Source organism: Scomber japonicus, chromosome 6, assembly GCF_027409825.1.
Source record: "Scomber japonicus isolate fScoJap1 chromosome 6, fScoJap1.pri, whole genome shotgun sequence".
Classification (NCBI taxonomy): domain Eukaryota; kingdom Metazoa; phylum Chordata; class Actinopteri; order Scombriformes; family Scombridae; genus Scomber; species Scomber japonicus.
Window position 1 is genome coordinate 38,931,141 of NC_070583.1, and position 14,938 is coordinate 38,946,078.

Below are 14,938 nucleotides of genomic sequence, written 5' to 3' on the forward strand. Positions count from 1 at the left end.
ATATAGTTGTTGGTCTGTGTCTGAACAAAGAAGCAACAGTTTGCTAACAGGTTAAATATCTTCCAATCATTTGTGTAGGAAACTATTGTGTATGCAGTGTTTTATGAATGTCTTATTAACATGTTGATGGTCTCAGATGAATCAAACTGCAGCTGTTTTCTGTCTGATCTGAAGGCAGCTGAGGATGTTAATGTGTTTCCTCCTCTGCTCTCTGACTCCTCTGTATTACACATGAATGTAGGAGTTCTCTGTGCTGTGTGATCATCTCTCAGTGATCAACGTTCATTTATCTCAACAAACAAATGAGGAGAAAACAACATTCAGCTTCTCACAGAAGAAGAAGGATTCATCATCTTGTTCCACACTGAATGTAGACAATGTTCATCCAGGTGCCAGATGGTTTTATTTGTAGTGAAACACACAACAAAAAGACAGTCTAGCATCAGTATTCTCCTGTTGCTTCTACTGTGACTGTGTCCACTATGACTGGGCTAACTTCCTTCAGCAAAGGATTACAGCGCCAGTCACTAACATAACAAACTAATACAACAACACATCTGAAAATAATCTGAGCCCCTGACTTTGTTTCCATGTTTGATAAAAAGTCATGAGGCAGCCGGAGCGACCCAGCGACCTACAGAGAGCTGAGTCACAATCTGATGAAGGAGATGTAAACTGTTTCCTTCCCGGCTTCTTTAACATTATTCAACCATAACAACTGTGTTGTAGTGGAAAGTAAAAGTGAAGCCAGATAAGCACTATAATGATAATAAACAGGGTTTACATGATGAACTCAGAGCTTCACCAGGATCACATCTGATTTAACTGCATGTAAAGATGTTGACTGTCAACAATCAGTTGAATCATTTTAAGCAGACAGGAGCTTTAAGGAGAGAATCAGCAGACTTTCATTCATTCTTTCAAAGCAGCTGTGAACACATGAGTGGTTTTTGTTGAACATCATCAGCATACAGAGAGGATCAGATGAACTTATTCTCTAAGAGCTGAATCAACAAGCTGCTTCAGACTTCACTGATTTTAGGAGATTTAACGTCATTAAAGTTTCTGTTTGATGGGAGCTGTTGTCCTCATGATGTCATGTGATCTAATGTGATGACTGAATGTGTCTCATCAGATCCAAAAGTTTTTATCATCAGACTGGTCGTCCTGCCGGTGGCTCTGCTGCTGTCTAACACTGCCCTCTATTTCATCCTGAAGGCACTGAACATGTTTGATTAGAGGACTGGTTGAAATGAAGCACTCAGCCTGTTTATACTGCAGAGAGGAGTGATGCAGTCACTTAGATCTGTGTTGTCATGTCTCTCCAGGCCAGCAGGGGGCAGAAGTCAGACCCACAGGAGAACATTGAGCTGGATTATTATAACCTGGGTGTTTCCAGAGCTGAAGGAGAGCCGGCTGGAGAGGAAGGAGAGCCGACTGGAGAGGAAGGAGCTCGGGGAGCAGAGTAGGACCTCCGAGGAGCCACACAAACCCTCTGAAGAAGAAAATCACGTTTGGTTTCATCTCTCCTCTCAGTCTGACAGGTTTTTGCAGCTCAGCACGGCGAGGAATGACGTCCATATTGTTCGATTCCACAGCTTCTGATTTCCATCCAGCACCAACGCTCAGTGCCAAAACAGGAAGTAGTAAGACCTTTATTAAAACCACTAGAAGAAGAGCAGAGAGGAGATCTGATTGGACCATTTGTAACATAAATATCTGTTTATAATTATAGTTTGACAGAATATTAATCTCTTGTGAGCAGTTTTAACATTTTTACATAACCCTTTACATGCTGTTTGTATTCTCTCATACTGTTCATATTCTCTCCTCTCATACTGTTCATATTCCAGAAAGCATCAATAGTGGATCTGACTGATCAATAAATGTGATTAAACCTTGATTCATGTTTCAGAGAGCAGAGAGAGAGTATTTTTTAGCTTTTACACCACTAAACAGCTCCTATCACACAATATCATTTTGGGCCACTTTAGGAAAAGTCATCAAATTTCAGAATAAAAGACATTTGCAGTGTTTTTACAAGCTGTTAAATGTCAAAACGGGTCAAATTTGACAGAATGTAAGAGTTGAATATTTACATGAATCCAGAGTTTTATGATCTCATCTGGATAAATGTTGAGTCAAGAAATCATTTAAAAATCTATCCACATGTTTGAAGAGTTTATATCTTTGTTTCTTCTCTTCCTTTTATAGACTATATACTACTTATTCAGCTTAAATGAGTTATTGAGTTATTGAACTTTTTGAATTAATGTAACCAAACAAAAGGAAATATTACTGACTTGGTGATTGGTAGCTAGGTGGAGGGTGGAGCATCAGTACTGACTTGGTGATTGGTAGCTAGGTGGAGGGTGGAGCATCAGTACTGACTTGGTGATTGGTAGCTAGGTGGTGGGTGGAGCATCGGTACTGACTTGGTGATTGGTAGCTAGGTGGAGGGTGGAGCATCGGTACTGACTTGGTGATTGGTAGCTAGGTGGTGGGTGGAGCATCAGTACTGACTTGGTGATTGGTAGCTAGGTGGTGGGTGGAGCATCGGTACTGACTTGGTGATTGGTAGCTAGGTGGTGGGTGGAGCATCAGTACTGACTTGGTGATTGGTAGCTAGGTGGTGGGTGGAGCATCGGTACTGACTTGGTGATTGGTAGCTAGGTGGTGGGTGGAGCATCGGTACTGACTTGGTGATTGGTAGCTAGGTGGCGGGTGGAGCATCAGTACTGACTTGGTGATTGGTAGCTTGGTGGTATTTTAGGGCCATTTTATGATTATTTAGAATATATTTGTTACATACAGCTACATTAAGTACTTTGAACTAGTCTGTATGAAAGGTGCTATATAAATAAAGTTTGATTGATTGACCCACAGCAGCAGACAGACACGGTCTCTCTCTGGGACAAACACAGATCCATTAACATCCCACGAAGAAGAAACCCAAAGTGACAGAATTACAGAAAAGTAACCTCAGACAGATTTTGGTGTCTCCTTTAAACGTCATAACTTATCGGAGAGACTTCATTCCCCTTTTCTACCATCAGATTGGAGTCACACAGACCACCGTCAGAAATTAAAAGACACTTCACCAAACATAAAGTATAGAGAGTATAGAGTATAGAGCTCAACCAGGCAGTCCCAAATTACACTGACCACAGCGGGAACAATGGCAGAAACAGGTGATATCCCCACACGAAAACACTTAGCAATGCTCCTGTAGGAGTTTCCTGTAGCCAGGAATCTGCAACATAGGATAGAAAGGTCAGGCTGAAGTTTTCTTGAAAACCTTAAAAAAACCAGCCTATAGCATTTCAATAAAAAAAATCCTCCAAGCATTTATCTATTCAACATTTAAACTTAAATTAGAAATTGCAAGCTTTGTGGTAAAAATATGTCCATGTATATTATGTTAAATGTTCTCTGCAATCACATTATGAAATAAGAACCCTTTTCAAATCTTAAAAAGGAAACGTGTTGATATCTGGTAAGAAAGATGAATCATACCCCCCCCCCCCTTCAGATAACCATTGACATACAAGTAAACAGACTAAATACTTTTATTTGACTGAAAAACATTTAAGTGAAACTGAAAAAGAAATAGTTTATAGGTTAATATGCACAATATATGTTTCAGCATGCATGTATCTGTACAGTCAGTGAAGTTAGCAGTATCAGGTTACCTATGCTATATATTTTTACATATTCATTTTGCAGTAGGCTAATTAGTAGACAATTTATGAAACCGCAACTCACCTCAGACAGATGGACAGGCGCTCTGCAGCTGGGATGGAGCGCCTGTAGTTGGTGTCCAGGCATCATATAGTATTTTAAGTGAACAAAAAAAATGGACCTGTAAGGTGGCTGTCTTTGCAATAACAATGGTCACAAGTTCATTTGGCCAAGGTGTTTTGTAAATCGTGGCTGTGCACATATCATTTTTACTTCAACAGTTGTTATGTTGACCCTTGTTGTGTAGCATGATTTTGGTGAGTATACAGTGTATAATAATACCTATTGACGATTTTTCACAATAAAATTCCCCAAAAATATGCAAAAAAAATTTTTTTTTTTGAAATAACTGTTGTAGTGTGATTATCAGGAGACCCTTGTTGTGTGGAGTGAATATAGTGAAGACTACTGTGTATAATATTGATGTTATTGAAGGGAAATCAATGGAAAGACAGCACATGACAGTGGTGATAATTAAGTATTATACACAAGCACATTTTGCAATAATAACTGTTGTAGTGTGATTATCAGGTGGCCGTTGGTATGTGGAGTGAATTTGGTGAGACTACAGCGAATGAAAGTGGAGACATTGAATATTTTTCGCTTTGGTACTGCACTTTGTAGACGGTCCCTGAGAGCTCGCCTCTCCGCCCGCAGCGCATAGAGAGCAATGTATTTACTGCAGCCTGGAGGACGACTCGTTTTGGCGAAAATGAGTTTATAGTCAATCGTCTATCTTACTACGATAGGAAAGAGGCATTTTTTATGTTTTAACAATGTTTCGTTTATGAGCTATTGATCGCTGAAGTTCGAATCTGCCAATCTCTTTCTAACTTTACCCAAGTCTGTCACCCAGGGGTGCTTTTTTCAAGTTGAACGCATCTTTGAACAAAGGTGAAAATCGCTGAAGTGGAACAACTGTCAGGAGATTCAGGTATTCAAACAATCCTTACATTGTTTCTTCCAAATGTTCACATTTGTTTTGAAGGGTTTCAGTCAGCTGTCAGGCGCTTCACATTGTTGTAGTGTTGACAATGTGGAGAAGCTGTTTTCCAGTCAAACTTGGAATCGTGAGGAAAGTTGACAGTAATCTTATAGTATATGAAGATATGATGATGTTGTTGTAACCTACACTCTTTAATTACGCGGACACTAATGTGGTATCTGATTAAAAGCCCAGATAAAACCGGATGTCAAGCCAGTATCCAATAACGAACTAACTTTACCGCAGTAGTACAATCCATGATTGTAACGCAGGGCCTCATGCATTCTTTAGGCCACGTATTGCTAAAGCATCCGAGGGAGATGTGATGAGCTGCAGGATGAAATATAAAATGACAGATTCAGTCTTTTTGTAAAACACTGTCAGCCACAAAACCTTTGAATGGTTCTTTTCATTCACATGCGAGTCCACATTTAATTAGACTTTTGATTTGATCCTTAGACGTGTCCCACCTTGTAAGTTAGATATGAGCTACAGACTCACTGATGCTTTACAGCTCTATGGGATGAATTCATGCTATGGAAGGCATCAAGAGTTGTGCAACCATGAAAAATGATGACGCATCACTTCTGAGAAGAGGCGGATCACTTGGTTTTTTTCACGGCTGATGAAATAAAAGATGAAACATGTGATTGTCAGAGGAGAGCTGACGAGTGGGTCAGACAGAGACAGACGGTCTACCTGGTCATGGATCTCCTGCTGATGCTGTTGCTGTTGCTGTGGAGCTCAGGTAGGACTCTGCTTTAATCATCAATGTGTTCAAGCTTCAAAACCTCACCTGTAAAAGTCATGAAGAAGAAAAGCAGCTGATAGTTTTCACACAGTTTAATGACTCATGTGTTTCCATGGAAGTTGTAATAAGTTGGATTTTGATGCTCCTCTATGAGTTCACATTATTTTTCATCACTTTAAACTCAAACACATTTTCAAGAAAACAGAAATACATCCAGTCGTCCAATTAAAACTGGACAAAGTGTTTAGTATGTAAAGTCATCAAAGTAAAAAGTAACTGCAGCGGCCAATCAGAGACCGGACGTCCTGTTACCATGGCAACAGCAGACGTTTAGCGCCTCATACAGGACACGCTGTTGCGCAACACTTTGTTCTTATCAAATATATGAAGTTGGGCTGCTTCTTGTATCTGTCACACACACACACACACACACACACACACACACACACACACCTACACACACACACACAATGGTTTTGTGATGTCACCACGCAGGATTTCTGGGTAATGAAGTCATTTGAGCTGCTGTGTTGCATTAACTATTAACTCTATATGAAGCGCTCTGTTGCACTAAATCATAACTTCTGACTTCTTTTAATAATTCAGTAAAAAAATTGGACTCAACAAGTTAATATCTGAGATCTGTGAACACGGTGACATCACTAAAAATACGTCTGATAGGTCAGAAACACGAGCAGTCACATGATCAGACCGTTTTAATGAACTGTAGTTTTCCTTTAACTCTGTATGAAGCGTCTGTTTCATCTCATCTGCTGATCTTCAAACAAGAAGCAGAAAGTAGAAGCATTGAGATTAAAAAAGGTCCATTTCAGACTGACGTTTGTTTTTCCAGTTTTTGTGTTTTCAGGTTGATTATTTCCACTCATACTGCAGTCTGCCTTCTGTAGGAAATATATCTACAAAAACATGTTTCTGCTCTCTTTCTCCAGGGAAATGAAATGTTAGTGTTTATAGTTCATATAATATTTACTCTCTGTTCATGAACCATTTGTGTTATTAAATATAAACAGGTTTCCTTTAGTTACATTTATTACCTTCATATTTAACTTCATAATACTTTCAGTAACACATCCACAAGCGGGTACGGGGCAGGTTTACAAAACATGTTGGTTCAAACATGTTTCCCACACAATTTTTAGAGACTTTGGAGGGTTTATTCTTTATTTTTAGGGGTGCGGAGATCAAATTTAGGGGCGTTAGAGCATCCCTAAAAAGGGTCTAAAATCGCTCCACATTTTATGCCACCTTCAATGGTTGCGTTGTTTTATGGGATGGTCTTCACTAAAATAACAGACATCAGATTTGTAAATATATACCTTTACCTTTTTAATTAAAACAACTAGTTAGAGATTTTTGAGCCATCACTTTGAGCCCCCCCAAACCCCCATTAGAAAAATGACTAAGTAACTTTTACTCTGAGTACATTTTTAGACCAGAACTTTTACTTGTACTCAAGTAAAATTTCATCAAGGTAGTGGTACCTTTACTTGAGTAGCCCCCTGGTGGCCAGGCCTGCACCCATGGGGTCCGGCCGGGCACAGCCCGAAGAGGCAGTGTGGGACACCCTTCCCGTGGGCTCACCACCCGTAGGAGGGGCCAAAGTGGTCGGGTGCAGTGCGAGCTGGGCGGCAGCCGAAGGCGGTGACCTTGACGGTCCGACCCTCAGCTGCAGAAGCTAGCTCTAGGGACGTGGAACGTCACCTCTCTGGTGGGAAGGAGCCTGAGCTGGTGTGTGAGGTTCCAGCTAGATATAGTCAGTCTCACTTCAACGCACAGCAAGGGCTCTGGAACCAGTCTTCTCAAGAGGGGTTGGACACTCGTCCACTCTGGAGTTGCCACTTGTGAGAGGCGCCAGGCAGGGCTGGCAATACTTACTGCCCCCCGGCTTGGTGCCTGTATGTTGGGGTTTAACCCGGTAGACGAGATCTCAGAGTATCCACACTTCTTTGACTCCTCCCTCGTTCTGCTGGGGGACTTCAACGCTCACGTTGGCACCAACAGTGAGACTTGGAAGGGTGTGATTGGGAGGAACAGCCCCCCCGATCTGAACCCGAGAGGTGTTCTGTTATTGGATTTCGGTGCTCGTCACAGATTGTCCATAACGAACACCATGTTCAAGCATAAGGGGGTCCATATGTGCACTTGGCACCAGGACACCCTAGGCTGCATTTCAATGATTGACTTTGTAGTCCTGTCGTCGGACTTGCCGCCGCATGTCATGGACACTTGGGTGGTGAGTTGGTTCCCATGGTGGGGGAGGATACCGATCAGACATTGAGTCCGAGTGGGCCATGTTCTGTGCCTCTATTGTCCAAGCGGTCGACCGGTGCAGTGGTCGGTGCCTGTCGTGGCAGCAATAATCAAACCCGCTGGTGGACACTGGTGTTGAGGGATGCCATCAAGCGAAAGAAGGAATCCTATAGGGCCTTTTCGGCCTGTGGGACTCCGTAGGCAGCAGGCAGGCACCGGCAGGCCAAGCGGAGGGCAGCTACTGTGGTCGCTGAGGCAAAAACCAGGACATGGGAGGAGTTTGGTGAGGCCATGAAGAACGACTCCCGGACAGCTTTGAATAGGTTCTGGACCACCATCCAGCGTCTCGGGAGGGGGGAGCAGTGCACCGTCAACACTGTGTACGGTGGGGACTCTGCGCTGCTGACCTCAACTCAGGTTATTGTGGATCGGTGGAAGGAATACTTCGAAGACCTCCTCAATCCCACCGACACGCCTTCCGCTAAGGAAGCAGGGCCTGGGGACCCGGGTGTGGGCTTTTCAATATCTAGGGAGGAGGTCCCTCTTTTGAAGAAGGGGGACCGGAGGATGTGTTCCAACTACAGGGAGATCACAATCCTCAGCCTGGAGAGGAGGGTCCGTTGGATAGACGAACCTCGGATTCAGGAGGAGCAATGTGGTTTTCGTACGGGTCGTAGAACTGTGGACCAGGTTTACAATCCACATGTGTTTTGTGGATTTGAAGAAGGCATTCAACCGTGTCCCCCGGGGTGTCCTGTGGGGGGTTCTCCGGGAGTACGGGGTATCGGACCCCCTGATACGGGTCGTCCGTTCCCTGTATGACCAGTGTCAGAACTTGGTCCGCATTGCCGGCAATAAGTCGGACTTGTTTCCAGTGAGGGTTGGACTCCACCAGGGCTGCCCTTTGTCACCGATCCTGGATTGGTTCGCCGCCAAGTGTGAAACGGCCGGGATGAGAATCAGCACCTCCAAATCTGAGTCCATGGTCCTCAGCTAGAAAAGGGTGGAGTGCACTTTCCTTGTTGGAGATGAGATCCTGGCCAAAGTGGAGGAGTTCAAGTGCCTCAGGGTCTTGTTCACGAGTGAGGTAAGGATGGAGCAGGAGATCGACAGGTGGATCGGTGCGGCATCTGCAGTAATGCGGACTCTGCACAGATCCGTTGTGGTGAATAGAGAGCTGAGCCGAAAGGCAAAGCTCTCAAATTACCAGTGGATCTTGGTTCCTACCCTCACCTCTGGTCACGAGCTTTGGGTAGTGACCGAAAGAACAAGATCGCGGGTACAAGCGGCTGAAATGAGCTTCCTCCGTAGGCTGGCTGGGCTCTGCCTTAGAGATAGGATGAGAAGCTTGGTCATCAGGGAGGAGCTCGGAGTGGACCCGCTGCTCCTCCGCGTTGAGAAGAGACGGATGAGGTGGCTCGGGCATCTAGTCAGGATGCCTCCCGGACCGCCTCACTGGTGAGGTGTTCAGGGCGCGTCCCACCAGTACGAGACCCCGAGGAAGACCCAGGACACGCTGGAGAGACTATGTCTCTCGGTTGGCCTGGGAACGCCTCGGGATCCCCCGGGAAGAGCTGGACAAAGGGGCTGGGAAGAGGGAAGTCTGGGCTTCCCTGTTTAGGCTGCTGCCCCCGAGACCCGACCAGGATAAGCGGCAGAAGATGGATGGATGGACTTTCCTATATGTCAGTTTTTCTGGTAATAATAGCTTTTGTTATAACTCAATGTATTTGTTGACCTCTTCCACCAGAACCTGATCACATTTCATTTTGCACTTGCAGCTTTCTGTTCATCCAAACTCTCCATTAAGACACAAACCCCTCATTTAAATACTGCTGTCTGCACCTGTTTTCACTGACACAGATATTCTTAGTAGATCACCCGCAAAACGCACGTAAACAAAACTCGCAATCTATTGCACTGGTCACGCAATTTAGTACCCACTATTTGGGATCTTAGTAAATCAGGCCCAAAGAGTTTAGATGTCTAACAGACTGTCTCTGTCCTCCAAGACTGAACCAATACTTTAATCTGAGTTGTTTTTTATCTCAGTTTTCTGGTTAATGAACATTTAAAGGTAAAACAAATGTAAAAGTCCGATTGTGGTCCACATATGTAGTTTGTGGCTTTTCAGGTCAGTGGTAAACTGGTCACATGACTCCTGAGTGAGTTCAATGATCTGTGTGTTTTTCACTGAGATGAACTGTGTTTGTTCAGTTCACAGCTCTGCACCAATATTAATATGAATGTTCTGATTTTGTCTCCAGGACTCCAGGCTGAAGATGAACACCAATCAACAGGTAAAAACAGAGAATATATCTCATCTGGTCTGAGAACTGAGGACTCTCACCTCCATCAGCTGAAGACAATCAGTCCACTTTGATTCATGACTAAATATCCTTCAACGTAATAACTAATATCATATGCTAATGTTAGCAATAGCAACACGTATCTAAAATATTATTTGTTACAAACTTAAGTTAAATAACAATGTTAATCAGTTATCAGTCATGAATGCAGGTTGGTGGAGGCCTGGAAGGAAGAGAAGAGAACAATTACAAAGCAGCTAGCTAAATAGGCTGAGGCCTAAACTACACAGGTGTAGGTAGTTTCCCTGATGTCTTCTAGTCCCGCCCACTGGCTCCTGATCCAAGAATCCCAAGTAAAAAGGTAGAGAGGGCACATGCTAATGTTAGCATTAAAAGGTGAAAATCCAGATATTAGACACAGTTTTATGTCCCTGTTCACTGTAGAGTTGAACACCACTAAGTTTCTATATCTATAAAATGCAATGCATGGCACTGTGGAACTGTTTGCAGACACAGTGCCATGAACACCTCTTTTTTTGTTCCATCGTGGACATTCGAGGGTTCGACATATCGGATCAATTTACACACACTGAATTTCAACACTCAGATAAAATGTAGGAGAGTAAATTTAATGTACTTTGTAATAAAAGAGGCAGTGATTTCTTTCCATTTAGCTAACGTGTCTCCTCAGCTCCTCCCAGCGAGGATGTGAGAGACGGAGGAATACATGTTCATATTATAAGTCAGAAATTATTCAGTAACATTTTCAACTAGTGGTGAGCAATATGGAAAAATATCTTTCACTATTATTTAAGGCAGGATCATGATTTACAATCTCATCACTATTCTATTCATGTTTTCTTTGAAGCATCATTTTCAAGTTACTGAACAGCACTGAAGACTCAACAATTAAAAAGCTTTGTTATAATTAATTTGTCTTAATAAAACAAACACTCACTAAAGACATGAGATCACATAACAACTCAAACAATTCCATAAATAAATAAGAGCAGGTGCAAAGCAGCATTAAACAGTAGGGACAGTCTATCTGACCTTGTTTAAAATGAATATTACAGAGAGAAACCAAACTCACAGCTGAGAAGCAAACAGTGTAGAAGTGTTACTGTGTTGATTCAGATAACAAGCAGCTTTGATTTCTGTTCTAATGAAACTCACTTTATTCTTTTACTGATGACTCTCTTGTTTCTGTTCTAGTGAAAATCACTTTATTCTTTTACTGATGACTCTCTTGTTTCTGTTCTAATGAAACTCACTTTATTCTTTTACTGATGACTCTCTTGTTTCGGTTCTAATGAAACTCACTTTATTCTTTTACTGATGACTCTCTTGTTTCTGTTCTAATGAAACTCACTTTATTCTTTTACTGATGACTCTCTTGTTTCTGTTCTAATGAAACTCACTCTATTCTTTTACTGATGACTCTCTTGTTTCTGTTCAGAGCCTGTCAGGTTGGTGGGAGGAGCCAGTCGCTGTACAGGTACACTGGAGGTGAAACTGGGAGAGTGGAGACCAGTGAGTGACTCTGACGATGACTGGACCCTGAAGGAAGCTGCTGTTGCCTGCAGAGAATTGGACTGTGGATCTGCTGTTTCAATAAGACACAGAGATGAGTCACACACACCTGTATGGAGGATCAGACCTGACTGTCTTCAGTCTGGATCTACACTGAGGGACTGTGTATCATCAGATTACTCTTCCTCCGTCGTGGAGCTCACCTGCTCAGGTAAGTCCATCAGTGACATCATCTCTGACAGTAATACTCTCCTTCCTCTGTCACAGTGATAGTTGGTGGTTTCCATTGAACTGAACTGTAAACTTATGGAGGATGACAGCTTCCTAAAGGGTAGAGAAGTTAGCTTGTTCCTGGAGGCTCATTGATTCAAACTGAAACAATCTGAACCTTTAATCAACCTGCTGTGGTTCACTCACACACTCTGCAGTTCTCCTGAGCCAGCTCAGTCACATCCACCTTACAAACAACTACATCACAAATGAATATAGTTGTTGGTCTGTGTCTGAACAAAGAAGCAACAGGTTGCTAACAGGTTAAATATCTTCCAATCATTTCTGTAGGAAACTATTGTGTATGCAGTGTTGTATGAATGTCTTATTAACATGCTGATGGTCTCAGATGAATCAAACTGTTGTGTTGTCCCTGAAACTTGTGTAGGACAATTTCTTTCCACACAAAACATTTGATCAGGAATTGGTAAGAAAATCAATGAAGAACTGGACCAACTAGCAGAATAGATTATTGTATTGGTATCAATAAAATCTGATTAATTCCTGTCCAGAGGCCGAGGCCCGGCTACCAGAGACTCCACAGCTCCAGGAGGGGACCTCCTGAGATGTTTTATATGTGTCATGATATATAAGGTGGTAAATAAAGATCAGTATTAAATATTAAATCCTCTCTCTCTCCAGACTCTGTCAGGCTGGTGAATGGGGCTAGTCTGTGTTCAGGCAGACTGGAGGTGAAGTCTGAGCAGTCGTGGTCCTCAGTGTGTGAAGCTGACTTTGACCAGCAGGATGCAGAGGTGGTCTGTAGGGAGCTTGGCTGTGGGACTCCTTCAGTCCTCCAGGGGGCGCTCTATGGAGAAGTGGAGGCTCCAATGTGGACCAAAGAGTTCCAGTGTGGAGGCAATGAGTCTGCTCTCCTGGACTGTAGAAGATCAGACTCAACTAGAAGAACCTGCTCACCTGGTAAAGCTGTTGGACTCACCTGCTCAGGTAGAAGAGGAGCTGCAGCTTTGATTTGTCTTCATTTCTGTTCTAATGAAACTCACTTTATTCTTTTACTGATGACTCTCTTGGTTCTGTTTTAATGAAACTCACTTTATTCTTTTACTGATGACTCTCTTGTTTCTGTTCAGAGCCTTTCAGGTTGGTGGGAGGAGCCAGTCGGTGTGCAGGTAGACTGGAGGTGAAACAGGGAGAGTGGAGACCATTGAGAGACTATGACGGGACCCCGAAGGATGCAGCTGTTGCCTGCAGAGAATTGGACTGTGGTTCTGCTGTTTCAACAGGAAGCAGAAATGAGTCCTCAGTCAGACCTGCATGGGAGATCAGACCTAACTGTCTTCAGGCTGGATCTGCACTGAGGGAATGTGTATCATCACATTCCTCTTCCTCCATGGTGGAGCTCACCTGCTCAGGTAAGTCCATCAGTGACATCATCTCTGACAGTAATACTCTCCTTCCTCTGTCACAGTGATAGTTGGTGGTTTCCATTGAACTGAACTGTAAACTTATGGAGGATGACGGCTTCCTAAAGGGTAGAGAAGTTAGCTTGTTCCTGGAGGCTCATTGATTCAAACTGAAACAATCTGAACCTTTAATCAACCTGCTGTGGTTCACTCACACAGTCTGCAGTTCTCCTGAGCCAGCTCAGTCACATCCACCTTACAAACAACTACATCACAAATGAATATAGTTGTTGGTCTGTGTCCGAACAAAGAAGCAACAGTTTGCTTACAGGTTAAATATCTTCCAATCATTTGTGTAGGAAACTATTGTGTATGCAGTGTTGTATGAATGTCTTATTAACATGTTGATGGTCTCAGATGAATTAAACTGTTGTGTTGTCCCTGAAACTTGTGTAGGACAATTTCTTTCCACACAAAACATTTGATCAGGAATTGATAGGAGAATCAACGCAGAACTGGACCAACTAGCAGAATAGATTATTGTATTGGTATCAATAAAATCTCATCAATTCCTGTCCAGAGGCCGAGGCCCGGCTACCAGAGACTCCACAGCTCCAAGAGGGGACCTCCTGAGATGTTTTATATGTGTCATGATATATAAGGTGGTAAATAAAGATCAGTATTTAATATTAAAACCTCTCTCTCTCTCCAGACTCTGTCAGGCTGGTGAATGGGACTAGTCTGTGTTCAGGCAGACTGGAGGTGAAGTCTGAGCAGTCGTGGTCCTCAGTGTGTGAAGCTGACTTTGACCAGCAGGATGCAGAGGTGGTCTGTAGGGAGCTTGGCTGTGGGGCTCCTTCAGTCCTCCAGGGGGCGCTCTATGGAGAAGTGGAGGCTCCAATGTGGACCAAAGAGTTCCAGTGTGGAGGCAATGAGTCTGCTCTCCTGGACTGTAGAAGATCAGACTCAGCTAGAAGAACCTGCTCACCTGGTAAAGCTGTTGGACTCACCTGCTCACCAGGTAGAAGAGGAGCTGCAGCTTTGATTTGTCTTCATTTCTGTTCTAATGAAACTCACTTTATTCTTTTACTGATGACTCTCTTGTTTCTGTTCAGAGAGTGTCAGGTTGGTGGGAGGAGCCAGTCGCTGTGCAGGTACACTGGAGGTGAAACAGGGAGAGTGGAGACCAGTGACTTACAATGTCTTTCGCTGGACCCTGAAGGAAGCAGCTGTTGCCTGCAGAGAATTGGACTGTGGCTCTGCTGTTTCAACAGGAAGCAGAAAGGAGTCCTCAGACAGACCTGCATGGTGGATCAGAACTGACTGTGTTCAGGCTGGATCTACACTGAGGGACTGTGTATTATCAGATTCCTCTTCCTCCATGGTGGAGCTCACCTGCTCAGGTAAGTCCATCAGTGACATCATCTCTGACAGTAATACTCTCCTTCCTCTGTCACAGTGATAGTTGGTGGTTTCCATTGAACTGAACTGTAAACTTATGAAGGATGAAGGCTTCCTAAAGGGTAGAGAAGTTAGCTTGTTCCTGGAGGCTCATTGATTCAAACTGAAACAATCTGAACCTTTAATCAACCTGCTGTGGTTCACTCACACACTCTGCAGTTCTCCTGAGCCAGCTCAGTCACATCCACCTTACAAACAACTACATCACAAATGAATATAGTTGTTGGTCTGTGTCTGAACAAAGAAGCAACAG

At 43.3% G+C, this 14,938-nt stretch overlaps 1 protein-coding gene and 1 pseudogene across 1 annotated transcript in view; one reads left to right on the forward strand and one right to left on the reverse strand.

Annotated features, from left to right (window-relative positions):
• LOC128360964 (uncharacterized) overlaps window positions 1–14,938 on the reverse strand; it is a 101,046-nt pseudogene that overhangs the window by 29,329 nt on the left and 56,779 nt on the right.
• Window positions 1–14,938, forward strand: part of LOC128360908 (scavenger receptor cysteine-rich type 1 protein M130-like) — a 56,051-nt gene that overhangs the window by 24,026 nt on the left and 17,087 nt on the right. The window contains exons 4-7 of the mRNA XM_053321462.1: window positions 12,503–12,808; window positions 12,952–13,233; window positions 13,937–14,245; window positions 14,340–14,627. Coding sequence (XP_053177437.1) covers window positions 12,503–12,808; window positions 12,952–13,233; window positions 13,937–14,245; window positions 14,340–14,627 — 1,185 coding nt within the window. The remainder of the gene's footprint in view (window positions 1–12,502; window positions 12,809–12,951; window positions 13,234–13,936; window positions 14,246–14,339; window positions 14,628–14,938) is intronic.